At 42.4% G+C, this 21,386-nt stretch overlaps 1 protein-coding gene across 5 annotated transcripts in view; it reads left to right on the top strand.

The window, feature by feature from the left end:
• Positions 1 to 20,458, top strand: part of SENP7 (SUMO specific peptidase 7) — a 51,334-nt gene extending 30,876 nt beyond the window's left edge. For 4 of the 5 annotated variants that reach the window (XM_066618853.1, XM_066618850.1, XM_066618849.1 and 1 more), the window contains 11 exons: positions 19 to 284; positions 2,057 to 2,190; positions 3,128 to 3,244; positions 5,165 to 5,284; positions 10,274 to 10,366; positions 11,335 to 11,552; positions 12,085 to 12,137; positions 13,039 to 13,079; positions 13,186 to 13,254; positions 16,475 to 16,625; positions 18,760 to 20,458. In XM_066618853.1, the coding sequence (XP_066474950.1) occupies positions 19 to 284; positions 2,057 to 2,190; positions 3,128 to 3,244; positions 5,165 to 5,284; positions 10,274 to 10,366; positions 11,335 to 11,552; positions 12,085 to 12,137; positions 13,039 to 13,079; positions 13,186 to 13,254; positions 16,475 to 16,625; positions 18,760 to 18,897 (1,400 nt within the window). In that variant the 3' untranslated portion in view covers positions 18,898 to 20,458. Of the gene's footprint in view, positions 1 to 18; positions 285 to 2,056; positions 2,191 to 3,127; positions 3,245 to 5,164; positions 5,285 to 10,273; positions 10,367 to 11,334; positions 11,553 to 12,084; positions 12,165 to 13,038; positions 13,080 to 13,185; positions 13,255 to 16,474; positions 16,626 to 18,759 lie in introns of those variants that run through there. The other variant, XM_066618852.1, reaches the window with a different exon arrangement.
• Positions 20,459 to 21,386: the final 928 nt, after the last annotated feature.

The raw sequence follows: 21,386 nt of genomic DNA, 5'->3' as shown, positions 1-21,386 counted from the left end.
ATCTTTTTCTGCTTTTAGCTAAGGGTACCAAATTTGCTTTTATTACACTGTCTCAGCGGCTCACAGAAGAGGAGCAGGTCTTGCTGAACAAGATAATTGTGGAAGTCAGCAAGAAAAATGCCACTTCAGACCTCACCGACTTCCTACCTTGGGAACAAGCTTTTGTGTTACTTAAAGATCTCGCACCTAAAGAAAACTCTTTCATTGACTATTGTTCTACAACATTTCAGCAGCAGTCGCAGAAGGACAGCACTTCAGTTCCAGCAGAGCCACCACCTCCTCCGGTAAATAATGTTTTCTCAAATGGAGTAAAAAGGACTCAGGAAGCAAAGCAGTAATTTTCTAGAGAAAACATTGCCTGACTTTGTAGTTCGAATGAATTCACATTAATTGATATGTCATCTAGAATATGTCTAGAACTGATATGTTGAAATGTCTAGAATTGATATGTTACCTAGAACTGGATCATGAAAGACATTGGTGAATCATAGGACTAGACCTTGGATCTAGAGTTGGTTGAGATGGCCTTAATCCTTGTTTGCAGAGCAGTACAAAGTTTTGCCTACAAGGAGCCTGCTTTCTCAAAGAGTGAGTTGATCTCCTCCAGCTGAGCTCGTCTATTTCAGTCAGTATTTTGGAATCACCCCAACTGTATTGGAAGTCTTCCTGCAAACCAGTTTCTGTTGCCTTAATGGGGAGATTGGGGACATGGATTGTTAAACATATTACAGGCCTCTCTGTTGGTAATTGCAACAACAAAATAAGATTACTAAGCAAGTCAGTGAGGAACGGTAAAACAAAATGTAGTGCTCTTTCATTGTTCGTTGGGATTTTCATTACCTTGTCTTGGTAAGTTCTTTGATTGCATATTCCAGTCAATAAAACTTTCCAACATTGGTTTATTTTGAATGTGATGTTGGGTGTTAGGAAATCCAAATTATATTTTCATCTCTAACATGGACGCTTTGTCCACAGGCACATGCCTAAAGGCCAGGTTTTCAGCAGTACCAAAAACCCTCAGCTTTTATATTAGCTGTTTGGGGTCGAAACACTGCTGGCCATCATCTCTGCCCACCTCTGTTCCAATTTATGTAAATTGATTGTAATAACCATCTACATTGCATGTCTGGTCTAGGAATCAACTTTTATAAAACATTTCCAAGCGAAAGTGCCATGTAAAGGCAAGAAACTGACCTTGTGGTTTTTTATCTTTATGTACAATTTTTGACTGGAAATAAGCTCTTAGAAAACGAATAGCTGTTTATTAAGTGACCGTTAGTTTTCAAGTTGTTCCTTGAATATGTGCAGTGCTTGAACATATTCTAAATCTGCTCAGTGTATATGAGACTATATCCAGGATATGTTTGCTATTGTAATTTTTCTGGGTAATAAATACTTTGAGAGTAGAATGACACTTGAAACCTCCAAATAAGAATGTCCTTTCTGTGTTTGAAACTATCCATATACACAGCAGTCTTTATCCTAAGGAGCTTTTTATTCTGAATTGACAGGGCAGATGAAGGGTAATGATGAAGAAAACTGTTACAGGAAAATTTAAATGATTTACCCAGGGTCTTGAAGCAGACGAGCAGCAGAGCTGATTCTGCCATAATATCTTGCTGTCCAGATGATTGAGTGAAGGGCAAGAAATGTCTTGTAAATCATAAATGATTATTAGGTTGTATCCTAAGTTGTACCATGAATGGAAAACATTCCATTCATACAGAGTTGAGAAATTATTTTTGTTGATTCCTCTTCTCCCTGCACCCCTCAAAAAACTGTGATTGGGACCTCCCCAGCAGGATGACACTGAGCACAAGGAAGGAAGGTAATGCAGTAGAAAGAGAGAACTGGCAAAATTCCACCCCTTTGTTCAGATGGAACCTTTCCTTCAAGGTGCAACATAGAATACAACCTTTTATATGCTATTTCTTGCATACAACTCTCAAATGTCCACTGTCCTTCTAACATCTTCTTAAAGTGCCATCTTAATTTAAAGTGCTGTCAGCATAGAACTAGACAGATGATGTTGTCTTTTTTTTTGTTTTTCTGGCAGGAACCAAATTCAAATTTTGTGAAGCCCAATTATACCATGCTGCTGAAGCGAAATAGTGGTCAATATTCCTTTTCTGTTTCCTCTGTACAAAGGAATGAGTGGAAAGAGTTGCGAGATATTGGACCTGTTCGGAAGTATGTATAGTTTAAATTATTTTGAAATGTCCAAGAGGAAATTATATAAGAATGCTTCTGTTGTCTTAATTAATAGCTATAAATTATGTTGACATTCTTCAATGAAATATGATACATTGACATAAAGTTGCTAGTGAAAAAGCATTTTTTCACTCTCTGTTCTAGTTCAAAATCAGAAAAGAATTACAAGAAGAAAAAACAAAGAGAGAAATATTGGTCCTAGTGTAGTTCTCATTGGCTTAATTTTGAGTTTTCTCCTAGGGACTGATAAAGTTCTAAATGCTGCCTATTCCTCTAATGACTGTATCTGTGCTCCCAATAGCTGTGAGACCTTTTTGTTATACTACTTTTGCTACGTAACCTTTTAGCCTAATAGTATGTTGGACAAGATGTGGGCTTAGATTAAAGAGAACCATTAGTGGATTCCACTTATACAACATAGCTTTCTACACTCACCCGTTCTTGCTTCAGCCCCTTATGCCCTTAAAAGCAATTCCTGAATGGCTCTTTGGGTGACCCTTTGTACTGGAATGAAGTGAGGACAAGAAATCAACAGTAATCTGATAACGGCAGCAGATAGTTGCTCAAAAAAAAGCTTCCAAGGTAGTGGTGGTGCCCAGTTCTTCATGATGGCAGCACCAAACATTCCACAGCTTCCTAAAAATTGGCTTGTGACCCCCTTGGGGTTCCTGATCCCCAGATTGGGAACCAGTGGGCTATACAATAGTAAATTTAAGTGTTATCACTGAACAAAACTGTCTTAGGGCTGTCTGGGACATTAAAGTTATCTGTTGCCCACCCTTAGATACAGTTTAATCTGAGATTGCTCTGCAATCTCCTTATAGCATTAAGGAGAGAAGGAATTTTCAGATTAATTATATTTACTTTTTATTGTATTGAATTTAAAGAAGCTCTTCAATGCCACTTTGCTTTCTAGTTTGATTGTTTATCCTCCTCCACCTGCAAGAGGGGGACTGGGTGTCACAAGAGAAGATTTGGAGTGTTTAGAGTGTGGAGAATTCCTCAATGATGTGATTATTGACTTTTACCTTAAGTAAGTAATACAAGTATAATGGGAAGTTCTGTTTTGGTTACTCAAAACTAATTTGCCTTTGTTCAGACTAATCTTGGATGCATAAAAGGGAGTGTGAACAATAATTTCCAACATGGAGCTAGTCCTCTCTCTCTTTGTAATTCATGGATAGCAACAAGTAATAAATGGGATTATTTAAAATCACCAACTGCTTTTTTCAGAATGACAAAGAGATCATTGCATTTCTTTAACGCTACCCATTTTGTAAAAGATTTCAAAATTACAAGCTTGTAAATAGCCAATCCCCTGAATTTTTTCTTGCAAGAACAAATGATTGCATGGCAGCCAGAAAGGGAAGCTTGACTAAAGTTGGCTTTAAAACATTTTTCTTTAAAGTTTTGTGGTCTGATTTGCAAGGATGAATTAATTATGAATCTTGCAACATTAAGAATTTAAAACATGAATGAGTTAATAATACAGTACATGACATTTATATATCACTTTCTGAGTGAGAAAGTGCTTCACATATATTAATTTGATATCTTTCTTACAACAACTGTTGGGCAGCCCAATCCTGAGCTGCCTGGAATGTGGGGCTGCTGCAGCGCCAAAAATGGCTGCCGTGGTATCCTGCATGCCCTAGGCAGCCGCTGCCACCTCGGGAGAAGGGGACTTTTGTCCCCTTCCCCAAGTAAGGGAAGTAGCTCCACAATGGGGCTACTTGATTCTGCGGTGGCTCTTGAGCTGGTACAGAATCGAGGAATCCCATGTTGGGCTGTGAGGCCCTGAGGGTCTCAGGATCCAGGGGAGCTGAGCTGAGCTGGGTCCAGCAACCCTTCCACCCTGCTTCCTCCTCCTGCCACGCATCCTCCCTGGCCTTCCCCTGCCTTCCCCCCCCACCTGTGCCCCTCCAGAACGCCTCCCTCCATGCCCCCACTCACCTCTCCACTGCCCAGACTCTGGCACTGGACCCGTGGTAAGGGCTCGCAAATGTACCTTACAGCACTTTTGTAACAGTGCGCGCCAGTGGTAAGCCGGCTTGCAGAGCTCAGAATCGGACCCTAAGATAAGTAGTATTATCCCCATAATACAGCAGGGGAGCTAAACCTGAGTGGGAGTGGCTTGCCCAAGGCTACCTCATGAGTTAATGGCAGAGGTAAGATTTGAACTGGGGAAGTCAGATCTTGCTCAGCTCATTCCTTTCGCCCACTTCACTACAGCAGCATTTTATTTGCTTTGATGTGATTGTGAAGAAGTGTTTTGTATCTTCCAGGGGAACTGAAAGGGGAGCCAACTGTACAGTTAACTGTATGTGGCTTCTACGTATTTGTAGGTATTTCATAGATAAGAGCAAGGAAGCTTCCCAAGTTACTGAGTGCCTTCTGTTCAGCTAGACTTTCCTTATACTTTCAGTTAAGCAGCAGAGACTTTCTTAACCTTCTAAGAATATGTGGTTTCTTGGATGAAACTAAACAGGGTGTTGCAGTAGATACACTGCACTTCTAACTAACGGAAAAGGTTTCATTTCCTCCTCAGCAGCCAGCAGCTATTTTGCCTCAAGTGAAGATAGTATCTGCCCACTGAAGGTGAGGACAATAGAGATTGTACCTGTGGGACTATCTTCTCTTTTAGAAAGAAAAGCAAGAGTGGTCACTTTGGTCACTTCCCAAAAATACCATCTGGCAGTCCAATTCAAAACAATATAACAGCATAAGAAGAGCCTTGCTGCATCAGGCCAAGGGCCCATATAGTGGCCCTTGTATCTCACAGTGAGCACCAGATTCCCCTGGAAGCATCCAAGACAACAAGATACTTTTATTGCTACAATTGTGACAAGAGGAAGAAAAATTCCTTACACAAAAGCCTTTTTGGTCATAAATAAGTAGAAAGGAAATTTCTGCAAGAAATAAAGTGTCTGTGCATCTTTTGCCTCTTTGGTAGGTATCTGTGGCTGGAGAGAGCTCCAAAACCACTTGCTGACAGATCACACATATTTAGCAGTTTCTTCTATAAATGCCTGACTAGGACAGAAAATAACTCTGAAGAACATCTAAGCATTTCGTAAGTTATTTTTTGCACTTGTAAAGAACTTGAAAATGCTACCAATGGATAAATCCTGATATGATGCTGGTGGTGATTGAAAGAACTGAGGGAAATCTTAGGTCCTCAACAATGACCTACACAGGGCTCCCTGCTCTTCAGCATCTCTGTGGGATTTTTCTGAAGCTGCTGCACCTCACATGTAGAGAAGGTGTCTTGCAGCATAATTCTATGCATGTTTATTGGAACCACGATGCATAGTAGTATGGAAATACCACTATCAAAATGCTATGCATGTGTTCAATGTGTCTTACTCTATAAGTATGTATTGCGTCCTTTGTTATTTCAAAGACATTCTGAATGCGTTTTCAGTGGGAACAGATTTGTTAAAAATCTATTGCTCTGCAAAAGCTGCTCATGCTTGCAGTAAAAGCCTCCCTTGTGCAGTTTTATTTAGGGATGGTAAGCAGTTTAGTTTGTCAAGAAGATAGCTTCTTACATCTGAACAGGTTACTTTAAATGGTTTCAAAATCCAGATTTCAGAACCATTTAAATTACCAGAACGTATCTTTGTGCCGTTCCTCTTCCCTTGAGAAGAGGGCTGCTAACCAGTGTAGGGTTTATAAAAGTACCACTAAATAAAACAACAACAACAAAAAAAGCTATGCAGTCAGGCAGCCAGCAGCAAGGAGGGGGCTATCCAGTGTTCTGCATTGAGTGCCACATGTATGATTATATGCCTCTGGGGCATAAGTCATGGGTGTGTCCTCGGTGCAAGGAGCTCCAGGGTCTCAGGGAACGCGTCCGCTCCCTTGAAGCCTTGGTGGCCGACCTGGAGAAGCGCAGGCAGGCAGAGGAGGACCGTGGGGAGACTTCCGGGAACGATCAGGCTTCGTCCCAACCTCAGGCATGCAGCTCCTCGGCTGCCCGGGTGGGAAGTCTCGGGACTGGAGGACGTCATCCTGAAGAGGAGGGAAACAATCCCCTAGGGAGGACCCTTTCTCCAGGGGATGGGCCCGTATCCGAACGCACTCGGGGTACTCCTCGGCGGGAGGGGGGTCGGGGGCTTCTTGTAGTGGGGGATTCAATTATTAGAAACATAGAGAGGGGGGTTTGCGACGGATGTGAGGACTGCATGGTGACTTGCCTGCCTGGTGCGAAGGTTGCGGACATCACTTCTTGTCTAGACAGGCTAGTAGACAGTGCTGGGGGAGAGGTAGCGGCTGTGGTGCATGTCGGCACCAACGACGTAGGCAAGTGTAGCTGGGAGGTCCTGGAGGCCAAATTTAGGCTTTTAGGCAGGAAGCTGAAAGCCAGGACCTCAAAGGTAGCGTTCTCTGAAGTGCTACCTGTTCCACGCACAGGGCCAGCTAGGCAGGCGGAGATCAGGGGTCTCAATGCGTGGATGAGACGGTGGTGTAGGGAGGAGGGGTTTAGATTTGTTAGGCACTGGGGAACTTTTTGGGACAAGCGGGGCCTGTACAAGAGGGACAGGCTCCACTTGAACCAGAATGGAACCAGACTGCTGGCGCATAACATTAAAAAGGTGGCAGAGCAGCTTTTAAACTGATCCCTGGGGGAAGGCCGACAGGAGCCGAGGGGCATCCGGTTCGGGACTCCTTATCCCTATGGGATGAGGATGGGGAGGTTAGAGAACAACAAGACAAAGGCAGGGTAGGAGAAGAAATTGGCAAAGGTAGCGTGATGGGATGTGATAGACGGTTTGGCACAATGAGAGGATGCGGGGACAAAGGAGCGAATAAGCAGCCCATCCTAGGGCATTCTGTGTACAAATGCTTTTATGCGAATGCCCGAAGTCTATGAGCAAAGGTGGGAGAACTGGAATGTCTGGTGACAAGGGAAAACATTGACATAGTGGGCATAACGGAAACCTGGTGGAATGCGGAGAATCAGTGGGATACCGCAATCCCGGGCTATAAACTCTACAGGAGGGACAGGCAGGGGCGTGTTGGAGGTGGGGTGGCCCTTTATGTTAAGGAAGGGATAGAATCCAGCAAAGTAGAGATTGAAGGTGGGTCCGACTCCACTGTAGAATCTCTGTGGGTTAAATTACCAGGCTTGTGCAGTGATGTAATACTGGGGGTGTGCTATCGTCCTCCAGACCAGAAATCGGATGGGGACCTTGAAATGAGGAAACAGATCAGGGAGGTGACAAGGAGGGACAGGGTTGTAATCATGGGGGACTTCAATTATCCTCATATTGACTGGGTCAATTTGTGTTCTGGTCACGATAAGGAAACCGGATTTCTTGACGTGCTAAATGACTGTGGCTTAGATCAGCTAGTCACGGAGCCCACCAGAGGACAGGTGACTCTGGATTTAATATTGTGCAGTACGCAGGACCTGGTTAGAGATGTAAACGTTACTGAGCCATTGGGAAACAGTGATCATGCTGCGATCCGTTTTGACGTGCACGTTGGGGGAAGAATACCAGGCAAATCTCTAACAAAAACCCTTGACTTCCGACGGGCAGACTTCCCCCAAATGAGGAGGCTGGTTAGAAGGAGGTTGAAAGGGAGGGTAAAAAGAGTCCAATCTCTCCAGAGTGCATGGAGGCTGCTTAAAACAACAGTAATAGAGGCCCAGCAGAGGTGTATACTGCAAAGAAGAAGGGTTCCACTAAATCCAGGAGGGTGCCCGCATGGCTAACCAGCCAAGTTAGAGAGGCTGTGAAGGGCAAGGAAGCTTCCTTCCGTAAATGGAAGTCTTGCCCTAATGAGGAGAATAAAAAGGAACATAAACTGTGGCAAAAGAAATGTAAGAAGGTGATACGGGAGGCCAAGCGAGACTATGAGGAACGCATGGCCAGCAACATTAAGAGGAATAATAAAAGCTTCTTCAAATATGTTAGAAGCAGGAAACCCGCCAGAGAAGCGGTTGGCCCTCTGGATGGTGAGGGAGGGAAAGGGGAGATAAAAGGAGACTTAGAGATGGCAGAGAAATTAAATGAGTTCTTTGCATCTGTCTTCACGGCAGAAGACCTCGGGCAGATACCGCTGCCCTAACGGCCCCTCCTGACCGAGGAGTTAAGTCAGATAGAGGTTAAAAGAGAAGATGTTTCAGACCTCATTGATAAATTAAAGATCAATAAGTCACCGGGCCCTGATGGCATCCACCCAAGAGTTATTAAGGAATTGAAGAATGAAGTTGCAGATCTCTTGACTAAGGTATGCAACTTGTCCCTCAAAACGGCCATGGTGCCAGAAGATTGGAGGATAGCAAATGTCACGCCTATTTTTAAAAAGGGAAAGAGGGGGGACCCGGGAAACTATAGGCCAGTCAGCCTAACATCCATACCGGGTAAGATGGTGGAATGCCTCATCAAAGATAGGATCTCAAAACACATAGATGAACAGGCCTTGCTGAGGGAGAGTCAGCATGGCTTCTGTAAGGGTAAGTCTTGCCTCACGAACCTTATAGAATTCTTTGAAAAGGTCAATAGGCATGTGGATTTGGGAGAACCCGTGGACATTATATATCTGGACTTTCAGAAGGCGTTTGACACGGTCCCTCACCAAAGGCTACTGAAAAAACTCCACAGTCAGGGAATTAGAGGACAGGTCCTCTCATGGATTGAGAACTGGTTGGAGGCCAGGAAGCAGAGAGTGGGTGTCAATGGGCAATTTTCACAATGGAGAGAGGTGAAAAGCGGTGTGCCCAAGGATCTGTCCTGAGACCGGTGCTTTTCAACCTCTTCATAAATGACCTGGAGACAGGGGTGAGCAGTGAAGTGGCTAAGTTTGCAGACGACACCAAACTTTTCCTAGTGGTAAAGACCAGAAGTGATTGTGAGGAGCTCCAGCAGGATCTCTCCAGACTGGCAGAATGGGCAGCAAAATGGCAGATGCGCTTCAATGTCAGTAAGTGTAAAGTCATGCACATTGGGGCAAAAAATCAAAACTTTAGATATAGGCCGATGGGTTCTGTGTCTGTGACAGATCAGGAGAGAGATCTTGGGGTGGTGGTGGACAGGTCGATGAAAGTGTAGACCCAATGTGCGGCGGCAGTGAAGAAGGCCAATTCTATGCTTGGGATCATTAGGAAGGGTATTGAGAACAAAACGGCTAGTATTATAATGCCGTTGTACAAATCTATGGTAAGGCCACACCTGGAGTATTGTGTCCAGTTCTGGTCGCCGCATCTCAAAAAAGACATAGTGGAAATGGAAAAGGTGCAAAAGAGAGCGACTAAGATGATTACGGGGCTGGGGCACCTTCCTTATGAGGAAAGGCTATGGCGTTTGGGCCTCTTCAGCCTAGAAAAGAGACGCCTGAGGGGGGACATGATTGAGACATACAAAATTATGCAGGGGATGGACAGAGTGGATAGGGAGATGCTCTTTACACTCTCACATAACACCAGAACCAGGGGACATCCACTAAAGTTGAGTGTTGGGCGGGTTAGGACAGACAAAAGAAAATATTTCTTTACTCAGCATGTGGTCGGTCTGTGGAACTCCTTGCCACAGGATGTGGTGCTGGCGTCTAGCCTAGACGCCTTTAAAAGGGGATTGGACAAGTATCTGGAGGAAAAATCCATTACGGGGTACAAGCCATGATGTGTATGCGCAACCTCCTGATTTTAGAAATGGGTTATGTCAGAATGCCAGATGCAAGGGAGGGCACCAGGATGAGGTCTCTTGTTATCTGGTGTGCTCCCTGGGGCATTTGGTGGGCCGCTGTGAGATACAGGAAGCTGGACTAGATGGGCCTATGGCCTGATCCAGTGGGGCTGTTCTTATGTTCTTATGTGCCTAGTAAGGGACTGCAAGTGGCAGCTAAAAACTTGTAGCTTTTTCTATCATCTTAGACACTGGCCCCTTAAACATTCTATACCCATGGCCAGTGATCACTGGTGTAGACCAACAAAAATGGATCAGCCTACCTAGCCCATTAAGGAGCAGCATAAATGAATATATAACCACTGAATTTGGAGAGACTGAACAAAATGTTGCACTTTCAGTAAATAATAATTGTTTTGTATCCACAGATTAGCAGAGAGAAGACACAAAAGAGTAAAAAGATGGACTCGACATATAAACATTTTTAGTAAAGACTACATTTTTGTGCCTGTTAATGAAAAGTAAGTTTGATGCAATAATTGGATCCTAATCCCTTTTTTCCTGTACTTTTTATTTCAGTAATGTTTATTTCAATCTGGAGCATTTAGATTTGATGTAACCAGTAGCTAGCCCTAACGCACCACCGTTTTTGAGCCCACCCACTCACAAGCATAGGAAGAGGGGTGTTCCCTCTCTATTGGCTAGGAGTGGAGGAGAGGAGCAGAGCCATGAGGTAGTGCAGAGCTTGCCTCCCATTTGGGCTCTGGCAGTGATCTCCTCCCTCCCCACCCTTCATTCAGTCTGAGACTAGGTGGTCATCCTTTTGAAGGAGGGGTAGGAATTTTTTTGCTGCCAGTCAGATTGGCTGTGACTCTGGCGGGTTTTTCACCTCCCACAGACTGTTGCTGGCTGGAGAGGCAGAATTAAGGCACAAACTACGTTTAATTTTGATATACTTCTGGTCACCTTAGGCAGGTGTTGTGCGGCTTGGGGTAGGTAGGCATGAAGCTTTTGGTGTCCATTCTGAGACAGCAAGGTCAGGGGGTGAGCTAGGACCACTTATGCTCACTTACCCAGCTTGGTGAGAGAGACTGGCAACCCTCCAGGCTGGATCTTGCAAAGGCCCACCCATGGTCACACAGGGCTTTACCTGTCTGCAGAACGGTTCTGATGGGCAGAGGCGGCGGGGGTGCAGCACCTGGAGCTTTTGCCCCCCCCACCCCCCTTTAGGCCCGCTACTGCTCAATAACGGAGGTCTCATTTGATTAAAATTGCCTGGTGACCTGAGTTGTTCTGAAGAAGTATATGGAAAAAACTAACTTGGGTATCATGCTGAAGGGGCAAGAATTCATGGGGAAATTTACTGATGATTATAAACTACAAAATGAGTTTAGATATTACCAGCAGTTAAGATTCACCATGGGAAAAAACTTCAGTAGTTCAAAGCTTTGAATATCGCATATTAATTTTATCTTCCTTTCCTTGGCAGATCTCATTGGTACATCGCAGTAATTTGCTTTCCTTGGCTGGAAAAAGTTATGTATGAAGACTGTCTAGATAATTGTTCACAGCAGTCGCATCTTCAGCAATTTCCACTTCAGCCAGAAATGAAAAGCAAAATTGGTAGAACAGAAACTGTTCTGGTCTTTAATGACAACTGGAATGATAAAGAGGAATTAGATGTAAATAGTGACCCTCAGCCTAAAGGTGAAAAAATGAATCTTATATGGTTTTTTATGCTTGATCTTGACAGTCTCTACAAGTGGACCAATACCAACCACATGAAGTTCAATGGAGACAAATGTAAAGTCGACCATGTAGGAAAATCAGAATCACAGTACAGGATGGGAGAAAACTGCCTTGGCAGCAGCATGTGTAAAAAAAAGATCTAGGTTTCTTAGTGAATCATAAGTTAAACTTGAGCAAGGAAAGTGAAGCAGCTGAAAAGAAAGTGAACACATTACTGGGGTGTGTTAGCAGAGGAAGAGGGTTCAGATAATCAGAAGCAATAATTTCCTCTCTGTAATGCAGCAGTCAGGTCTGTCTGTAACTTTTGAAAAAGAAAAAAGTATTTTTTTCTTTTAATAATATTTGTTTGCACTCATGCCACACGTTCTCATTACAGTATTACTGCAGGTCTACCCCCCCCCATTAAGTATATTTTTGTGTCTGTCGTAGCAGAAAAATAAAAAGAATCATTGTTTTCTTTAACCATATTATGTTTACTTTATTATGTTAGATAATGTTCAACATGCAACTTCATCTGCAGTTCTGGAATCTAAAATGGCCCAAGTAAGAGTTCTTTTGTAACCAAGCAAGGTATAATTGTCAACTAATATGATGGTATGGAATAGTGAGAATAAATATGAAAGGGTATGATAATTTTTTTTTGTCACAATAGACTCATACATGTAAACTGACAAAATTCAATAGGCTTGTAAGTACAGTAATGATTAATTCATTTTTATTTGTTCAGTTCATGCACCACAACAAAGAGAAAAATTACACAAACAAACTAAAAGCTCAAAGCCCTTACAGTAATAACAGTCTTACCACAGGAAAAGCTACCATGAAGGCAAAGCAGTTTTTACTAACATTACTATTATTGTTTTCTAATAAAAACACCTTCTTAAAAAATTGGTTAACTCAAAAGACCTTTCCACACAAGTGGTCTAAGTATTTAACCGCAATCCTATCTGTGTCTACTCAGAAGGAACTCTTGAGTATACACACTCTTTTCTCCCAGGAAAGTGTGTGTATAGGATTGCAGCCTAAATCTTCTGTATGAAAGTTAGTACAAGTACCAGATAGGTCCTCATTGATTCCTTAACAATGTATATAATGCCAAAGAACAAATAGAATTATTCTGCAATAACTGCCCAGTAGTAGTTGCTGCCATTTTTATTTGTAGCCTTATACCTGTATTACTATTCTGTGTATTGGCTTGGGAAATAATTTGTATTTTTGATATGTGATGAATTGTTCAACAGCCTATAATTTTCATTTTTTTAGTTGTGAGAGTTAATATTATGAGGAGTCCTGAGCTTTGGAAAAGCAGCATAAAAGTTAGCTAGATGCATAAATATGTTGATAAATTGAACTGCTGACTTTCTGTGCAAGTATCAGATTATGAAGGAATGTGTTTATTCTTCTGTTTTGCTTTTTCTGATTATAGTTTGTGAATGTTTTTCAGAGCTCCTCAAGCAATTCTAAAGTCAAGAAAGTTTGTAAGAGGTAGGCATTTGTATTTACAACACTACAGGATTTGCTAGACTTAAATTTCCCTTGAAATGCATAAAATCTTGTTTATGAAACAGAAAGTCATTTTTCATTTTTGCAGGCCTTGCATACTCATCTTGGATTCCCTGAAGACAAGTTCTGTACAGAATACAGTTCAGGTCTTGAGAGAGTAAGTAATTTGTATTTCACTTGATTCTACATTTTAACAGAGGATATGATTTTCATTTTGAGTACAGAAATATAGCTTCTTCATGTTTCAACATGAGGTTGAAACTCTAATGCAATGATTTTCAACCTTTTTCATCTCATGGCACACTGACATGGCACTAAAATGGTCAAGGCACACCACTAGTTTTTTGACAATTGACAAGGTAGACCATGCTGCCAGTGGGGGGTTCACATCTCCCATTGGCCCTATTAATTAATGACCTTCCCCCAAATTCCTGTGGACCACTTGTGGCACACCAGTGTGCCATGGGACAGTGATTGAAAATGGCTGCTCTGATGTTTAACTTGAGTCTATGAATCTGTCTTTCTGATTCACTAACAGCACAAGCCTATGTATGTCTATTCAGAAATAAGTTCCTCTGAAGTCAATGGAACTTACTTCCAGGTAAGTATTGAACTTGGTGGAAGTTAGCGCTGAGAAGACATGCATAAGATTGCACTGTAAGTAGGTTATGTTGTAAACATTAATGCAGTGATGCTATGAGGAACAGAAATGAGCACACAGGGTAGTTTATTGTCTAAGGGCCCAATCCTGAGCTGTGCACGCTGGCTCATCACCGGCACATACTGTCACAAGCATGCCATAAGGCACGCTTGCAAGCCCTTAACGCGGACCCAGGGCCAGTGCTGGGCCTGCATTCCGCCGCCTGGTGGTCGCCTGGACCACCAGGTGACAGAGGAAGTGGGGGTGGGGGGGAGGCGGGAGGCATTCCAAGGTGGGCAGAGGACAGGGAGGAGGCATGGCAGGGAGCGGGAGCAGGGAAGGAGGGGGTGGGACCTGCGGAGCTCCGCTCCACTGGATGCTTAAACCAGCTTTTTATTTATTGTTCAATATTAAATTTTAAAAATAATAATGCCACTGCTACCTCCACATGGTTCTAATTAGAAATGCTGCGAAGCGACCAAAAGCAGACATTGTTGGAGTATGTGGAGCCCCACTGGATCAGGCCAAGGGCTCATCTAGTCCAGCTTCCTGAATCTCACAGTGGCCCACCAAATGCCCCAGGGAGCACACAAGACAACAGGCACAACCTGCGTCGCGGTGCCCTCCCCTGTATCTGGCAATCAGAGGCAGACTGCCTCTAACAAAGAGCTTGCCTGTACCTACTATGACTTGTATCCCGTAATGAACTTCTCCTCCAGAAATTTGTCCAATTCCCCCTTAAAGGCATCCAGGCAAGATGCCATCACTACATCCTGTGGCAAGGAGTTCCACAAACTAATTACACTCTGGGTATATTTTCTTTTATCTGTCCTAACACTCCCAACATTCAACTTTCGTGGATGTTCCCTGGTTCTGGTGTTATGGAAGAGGGAAAAGAGCATCTGTCTATCCACTCTGTCCATCCCCTGCATGATACTGTATGTCTCAATCTCTTTTCTAGACTGAAGAGACCCAAATGCTATAGCCTTTCCTCATAGGGAAGGTGCTCCAGCCCAGTAATCATTTTGGTTGCTCTCTTTTGCACCTTTTCCATCTCCACTATATCCTTTTTGGGATGTGGTGACCAGAACTGGACGCAATACTCCAGGTGTGGCCTTACCATCAGTTTCTACAACGACATTACAATATTAGCTGTCTTATTCTCAATGCCTTTCCTAATGATCCCAAGCATGGAATTAGCCCTCTTCACTGCCACCGCACATTGGGTCGACAGTTTCATCGAGCTGTCCACCAGCACTCCAAGTTCTCTCTCCTGATCTGTTTCAGACAGCTCAGAACGCATTAGCCTATATGTAGAGTTTGATTTTTTGCCCCAGTGTGCATGACTTTACACTTACTGACTTTGAAGCGCATCTGCCATTTTGCTGCCAAGTCTCCCAGTCTGGAGAGATCCTTCTGGAGTTCTTCATAATCTCCTCTGGTCTTCACCACTGGGAAAAGTTTGGTGTCATCTGCAAACTTGGCCACCTCACTGCTCAACCCTGTCTCTAGGTCATTTATGAACAGATTGAAAAGTACAGGTCCCAGGTCAGATCCTTAGGGCACTCCACTTTCCACCTCTCTCCATTGTGAAAATTGCCCATTGACACCCACTCTCTGCTTCCTGGACCTCAGAAGTTCCTAATCCAGGAGATAACCTGTCTTCTAATTTCCTGACTGTGGAGTTTTCTCAGCAGCCTTTGATGAGGGAGCCTTTAGTAATGAAACCTGGATGACAAATAACTACAGATGCCCAGTGTTTGGTGCTATTAGAATTTTGCTATAACAAAATGTGTCATAGCATTTTTTTGTTTTTTAGCAGGGTTTTTTTCTCCATTGTTTTTTCTCCTTGTTTTTTATCTTTTTTGCATAGTGGCACATGCAAAAATCACATTTCAAAAACATTTTGAGACCCAGCAAAACCTGGTTTGCGACCTACTGGTGGGGCGTGAGCCACAGCTTGGAAAACACTGTGGTAGAATACATGCATTGCATGCAAAGATTCCAGGTTCAATCACCAATATCTCTGGGTAGGACAGAGAAAGATTCCTGTCTGAAAACCAGAGAGCCACTGCCATTCAGTGTCAACAATGCTGAGCTAGATGGACCAATGATCTGACACAGTAGAAGATAGCTTCTTATTTGATTTAAATTTCTTTTGCATATAAAGAGTTTTGTCTTAATATCAATTAGAGATAGGCCATGGAGTGCCAGGGTACTTTCCCCAGGAAACTTAGGCCCTGGTACTTTCCCAAACCTTTTATACAGCTCGGTTTTCTCAGGCGGGGGTTCTACATCTCAGCTGCTGACTCCTATCTGTAGTCTCTCAAGAATTGGTTGCTAATAAGGGATCAAACATATTATGGCTGTTGAACTTCAGTCTTGGATACCAAGGGTAATGTGTGGGGACTTTTCACTGATACTTTCAGTAATTCTCCTGTAGCACCAAACACACTGGTGGCAGTACAAGAATCTGGTGTGGGCGACGGGACGGGGACAAAGCCCTGTAAGCGCACAGAATTGCTTTTTCATGCCTAAAGGAGCTCTTTTGATCCAGCCACAGCAGTTCTACCTTGGAGAAGAATATGTTCCAAGTTTATTCAGTTACGCAGTTTATTCAGGTGAAAGTACATAAAATAAAGCTGACCAATAAATCCTAGCCAAGTGTGTGTACCATTAAAGGTTATCTTATTTTTCAAACAACCACAGAGAATGCCTTTCTCTGTTTTTCTTTCAGATATCTAGAAGTTGAATGGGAAGCAAAATGCAAAACATGCCGTGAGTTCAGTAAATCGGCAGTGGTGGATTTCTGTCCGAGAGTCCCCAAACAAAATAACAGTAGCGATTGTGGAGTATACTTACTGCAATATGTGGAAACTTTCTTCCAGGTGCAAAACATTTCAATGCTCTTAAATACAGGCATCTATTGATTCACATGGGGGGTTATGTTCTAGGAAATCAACAAGTATATTAACATGCAAATTAAAACTATTTTTGCCCTAAGAACCTATGTATTAGCATAGGTTAGGGAGAAAGTCATCAATACTTATTCAGGTGAAAGCAAGCAGACTGATGGGTTCTGCTTGCCCGAGATGACATGGGGGAGGGTTGAGGATGGAGGCTGCTGGGAGTAGGAGTGGCTACTGATGTTGGTTCTGAGAAAGCAATGATGAAAACAAAGATGCCAGTAAGGAGACTTAAGGCCCAATAACTTTCCAGTGTTGATGCAGCCATACCAATGAGGTGTGCGCTGCATACTCCAGTGGGTGGGTAGTCTTAGAGACCTCCTTAAGGTAAGGAAATGTTTGTTCCCTTACCTCGGGACTACATTGCAGTTGCATTGGCATTGGAAAGTTAGATAGGAATGGATAGGCCCTTAGTAAGCAGCAGTTCTGTGAATGCATTTATTATCTTCTGGCCCACCCTCCCTGCCTCTGGAAGTTGCCAGCATCTAATGGGTTGTTTGTTAGCCAATTTAGTTGCTGATTAATTGCATTTCAGAGCATTCAAATATCACAAAATGTCTTTTTGTCTTTTGAAATAGCTTTGCAAAAAGAATGATTGACTGTGTTATTTCAAAAATGGCGCATCTAGAATAGACCTGGTATTAATTTGCAACTCACGCTATTTCAAAAATGGGCAAATCAAAGCTGCTTACTTTGAGAGGTGCCTGTAGTTATGGCTTAGCTGGGGGGACGGACAAGGGGGTACATTGCCCTGGGTACCAGGCCTTGTGGGACTGTCGAAAGAAGTTTGATGATCAAAATTGTTGAAACCTTGGTATTTATTAATGATACCATCATGTTAGATATTATTCACTAGGTAATTTAATGCAGAATGCAATGAAACAAACCACGTTAAATTATCTGTATTCTATCAAACGTTATAGCCAAATAACCAGAAAAGAAAAAGACAACTGCCTTATGTGACAAAAAATGGGTTTTCTTAACTCAAAACTGACCTATGAGACAGATTGTTCCAAGAGCCAATGGAGTGTTGTTATGATACAGCATGGAACCAATAAGATGTTAGTATGAGTCAGCTTTTGTTTCCATGTTTCATAATACAGTTACCCCTGCTAACGGGTAAAGAGGCATTTTTTCAAGTGGTGCTCCTCTTATATTTAGCAGGGGGAGAATAATTGCCCATCTTCACCCTAGCAGTGTCCTTTCTAGTGGCAGTTTGCTGGTGTTCTTCTGCATCTTGTGAGCTCTTTTGGGACAGGGAGCCATTTAGTTATTTTATTTTGTCTGTAAACGACTTTGTGAACTTTTGTTGTTGAAAAGTGATACATAAATATTCTTAATAATCAGAGCTGACACTAGAACTTCTTTTTAGTTGTGTGTCATCAAGTTGGCCACTGGTTTTTTTTGATAGTTACTTTTTTTGTTGAGTGAACTGTGCTTTTTCTCCTTTCCTCTCCTCCCTGCTTTTCAAGGGGAAAAAAGGCAAAAAAGCCATTGGCTGCTCAGAGTGGCATGAAGCCACTCTGACTGCACCATGACCCAGAAATAATTAGCAGTGATGTCAGCACATCACCACAATTACTGCCAAATTTTATTATGTGAGGGTGTAAAAATTTTTGTACCCCAGGTGCCTTCGCTACGCCACTGGTGTCGCTTGTCTGGTTATACACTTAAATCCTTGCTACCATAGGCAAATTGATGATCAACTAGTTGAATTTAATATGTTTGTTTGTTCTACCTTTTGATCAAGGTACCCAGTGCACCTTACATAGCAATTTATAAAACAATCACAGAAAAAAACAAAGCTTTATAGTTATAATAAAATTATACCAATTATTAAACACAGCAGATAAACATGATCCCAGAGTCTTTGGGCATGTCTGAGTCATTAGATGTGCTCAAGCAGTTTGAATCCATTTGAGTTAAATGAAAAGTGAGATGTTTTTGCCAAGAAATGGCAATATTTATTTTTATTTTTAAAATAATATTTATCTTTAAATTTATATTTTTTAAATTAATGTAATAACATTATTTTCTTTTTTGTTTTAATCACCAGAATCCTATTGTTAACTTTGAGCTTCCAATGCACTTGGAGCGCTGGTTCCCTCGCCAGGTGGTGAAAAGCAAACGGGAAGAAATTAGAGACTTGATCTTGCAGCTTCACTTGCAGCAGCAGAGTGGCAGCAAAAGCTAGCCAGAGATTCTTCAACCTTGCAAAAGAAGATTTTTGCCTAGGACTACTGCAGATCCAATCAACAGCATTCATGTTTTTCAGTCTTGCAAAGAAGAAAAAGTTCAGATAATATGGTTTTTGGGTTTTTTTGAGTGCATGTTTATCCTAGAGTTTTATACTTGATTTGTACTGCAGGTCTATGTGAAAAAATGGAGATATATAAAATGCAATTCTGTAATTTAAAGTAAATGTTTGCTATATTGTCTGATTAGATGTTTGCCTGAAATATAAAAGCAGCGTAACAAGTATGTGCTGCAAACATGGGAAAATATTTTAGTCCTAAAGGCTTTGTTTCCGTCCTTCCAAATACTTCTGGAACTGTGGAAACAGAACCTGCATAAGAAAGAGGCATTAAGGTGCCATCTTGAGGATGCTTCCCATGTGATGTTTTCAAGTCATGTTGAATGCTCTTGCAGATATCACTCACGTGTCTAAAAAAATACCATGGAAGAAAATTACATTCCTAGTTCTTTTTGGTAATACACTTATGCTACTGATACACTTCTAGAATTATGGCATACACTGGTCTTTCTCAGAAGCTGACAATGATGCAAACATTCTGTGTTACATTTTTAAACTCAGGAATGTGGAACCATGCCTATAATTTAGAGACATAATATGAAGTTGGACCCTCGTTTTTATCTATGTCTAACTTGATTGCATAGACCAGATTCAGGGTCCTAATTTTTTTCTGCTGTGCAGCACTGGTGTGTAGTATGAATACTATGTATTTATATATATGTTAACAACATAAGGCCATATGGTCTTTGCTGTATTTGTATTTGTAAATAGCTTGTATTTGCAAGCTAAAACTGATTAAAGTTGTTTGCGTTTATTTGGAGAGAGGGGGGAAAAGTTTATCTTATGACCCAGTCCTATGCTGGCTTTACTCTGGCAGATCTTGTTATCCACCAGCATCAAGCCTGGACTGCTGATGTCACAGCCACACCACCATCATTCTGAGGTTTGCTACCAATGGTGCAGAAGCCAGTTAGCCCTACTTGAGCTGCAGTGCGTTTCAGAACTTCCACTGGGGCAAGCAAATTGTCAGCAAGGGTAGATTGGGGTGGGAATCGGGCCAGGGCAGGAGGGGGGTGGATCTTGGTGGCAGCTATGGGCCCAGATCTTATCACCCTTTCCCATCCAGGACCTGCCCAGGAGTCTCAGACATACAGCATAGGTGTGCAGCATAGGTGTAAAGAGCTGGCATAGGTCTGAGGAGACCCATTGGGAACCAGGTGGCCTATGGGGAGGAAGTACTTATAGTTACCTTTCCTGGGCTGTTTGGTCCCCTGCTAGCCTCTTAGCATGCAATCAGTGGCACTGCACAGTGTCAGTGGGCACGGTGTAGAATTGGGCTGAAAGGCACTTAGGGTGCAATCCAGAGGACACCCGAAGAGTGTTGCAAAAGTGCCATAAGGCATTTCTGTGATGACTCTGGTGCCAGATTCTGAAGGCTGACCCAAGCTCCATTGGGCCAGCACAGAAGTAAGCCCGTGCTGGCCAGGTCAGGCCGGTGCAGGGGGGTGGGTGGAGGGCAGGAAGGAGTTGTTTTGAGGCAGGGGGAGGGGGGTGGGCACATGGGTGGGCAGCTGGTGAGCACTTGTGCCAGATCCTGACCCCAGTCCCGGGCAGCCCAGATCCCACCTCTTGAAGTGGCACAGATCCAAGTAGATCCATTAAGTCTCCTGTGGCTTTACCCAGGGGAAGGAATTCCCCTTGCGCGGGCTGAGCTGCAACTGGCCCCAACCCTGCTCTGGATGTGGAGCAGGCCTCCCCGTCTGCCTGCTGAAGGGAAGATTAGGATTGGGCTGCCCATAATATAACCAAATTTAATGGAAAAATATTTCCTGTTTTAAAAACAAAGCATTACTTCTTTATTCAAAAGTTTCTTTGTCTTCAGGAACAGAATATTTATTTAAAAGTTGAATACTTGTGATTTGATTCCCTTAAATATTTATATCTTAGGAGAATTTCTTCTGAAATCAAACTGGTGTGAAATAGTCACATATTTAAATCTGGATTGATTCTGTACTTGATAAGCTAGAAGCACTGATTGAATAAATACAGATATTTTTTCAGAAAAATTTGAATTCATTCATGTGTGCTCACTAAAAAAAAAAAGGATAACGGAGCTCTTGAAGGAGGAATTTTCCTTTTTTCAGTATCCAATAGGTAATTCTTATTTTATGATGGTTTTTTGGAAAAAAACAAAACACAAATCTACTGTGCTATAAAATAATACCTCGCTGATGAGTCAAACAAACCAGATCCAAGGGAACTGGACATTTATATAAACTCAGAAATATTTTTTCTTTCCTTTGACTTGTTTGTGTAATTTACTCATTAATTGTAAAACTCTATATAGTTTTATATAATTGTAAAAACTTTATATAGGCAGCTGCTAATGTAAAAAATTTTTAAAAATTCATGTACTCTGCCCATTGTGA

Source organism: Tiliqua scincoides, chromosome 3, assembly GCF_035046505.1.
Source record: "Tiliqua scincoides isolate rTilSci1 chromosome 3, rTilSci1.hap2, whole genome shotgun sequence".
NCBI lineage: Eukaryota > Metazoa > Chordata > Lepidosauria > Squamata > Scincidae > Tiliqua > Tiliqua scincoides.
The sequence above is the reverse complement of the archived record's forward strand: the minus strand, read 5'-3'. Positions and strand labels throughout refer to the sequence as shown.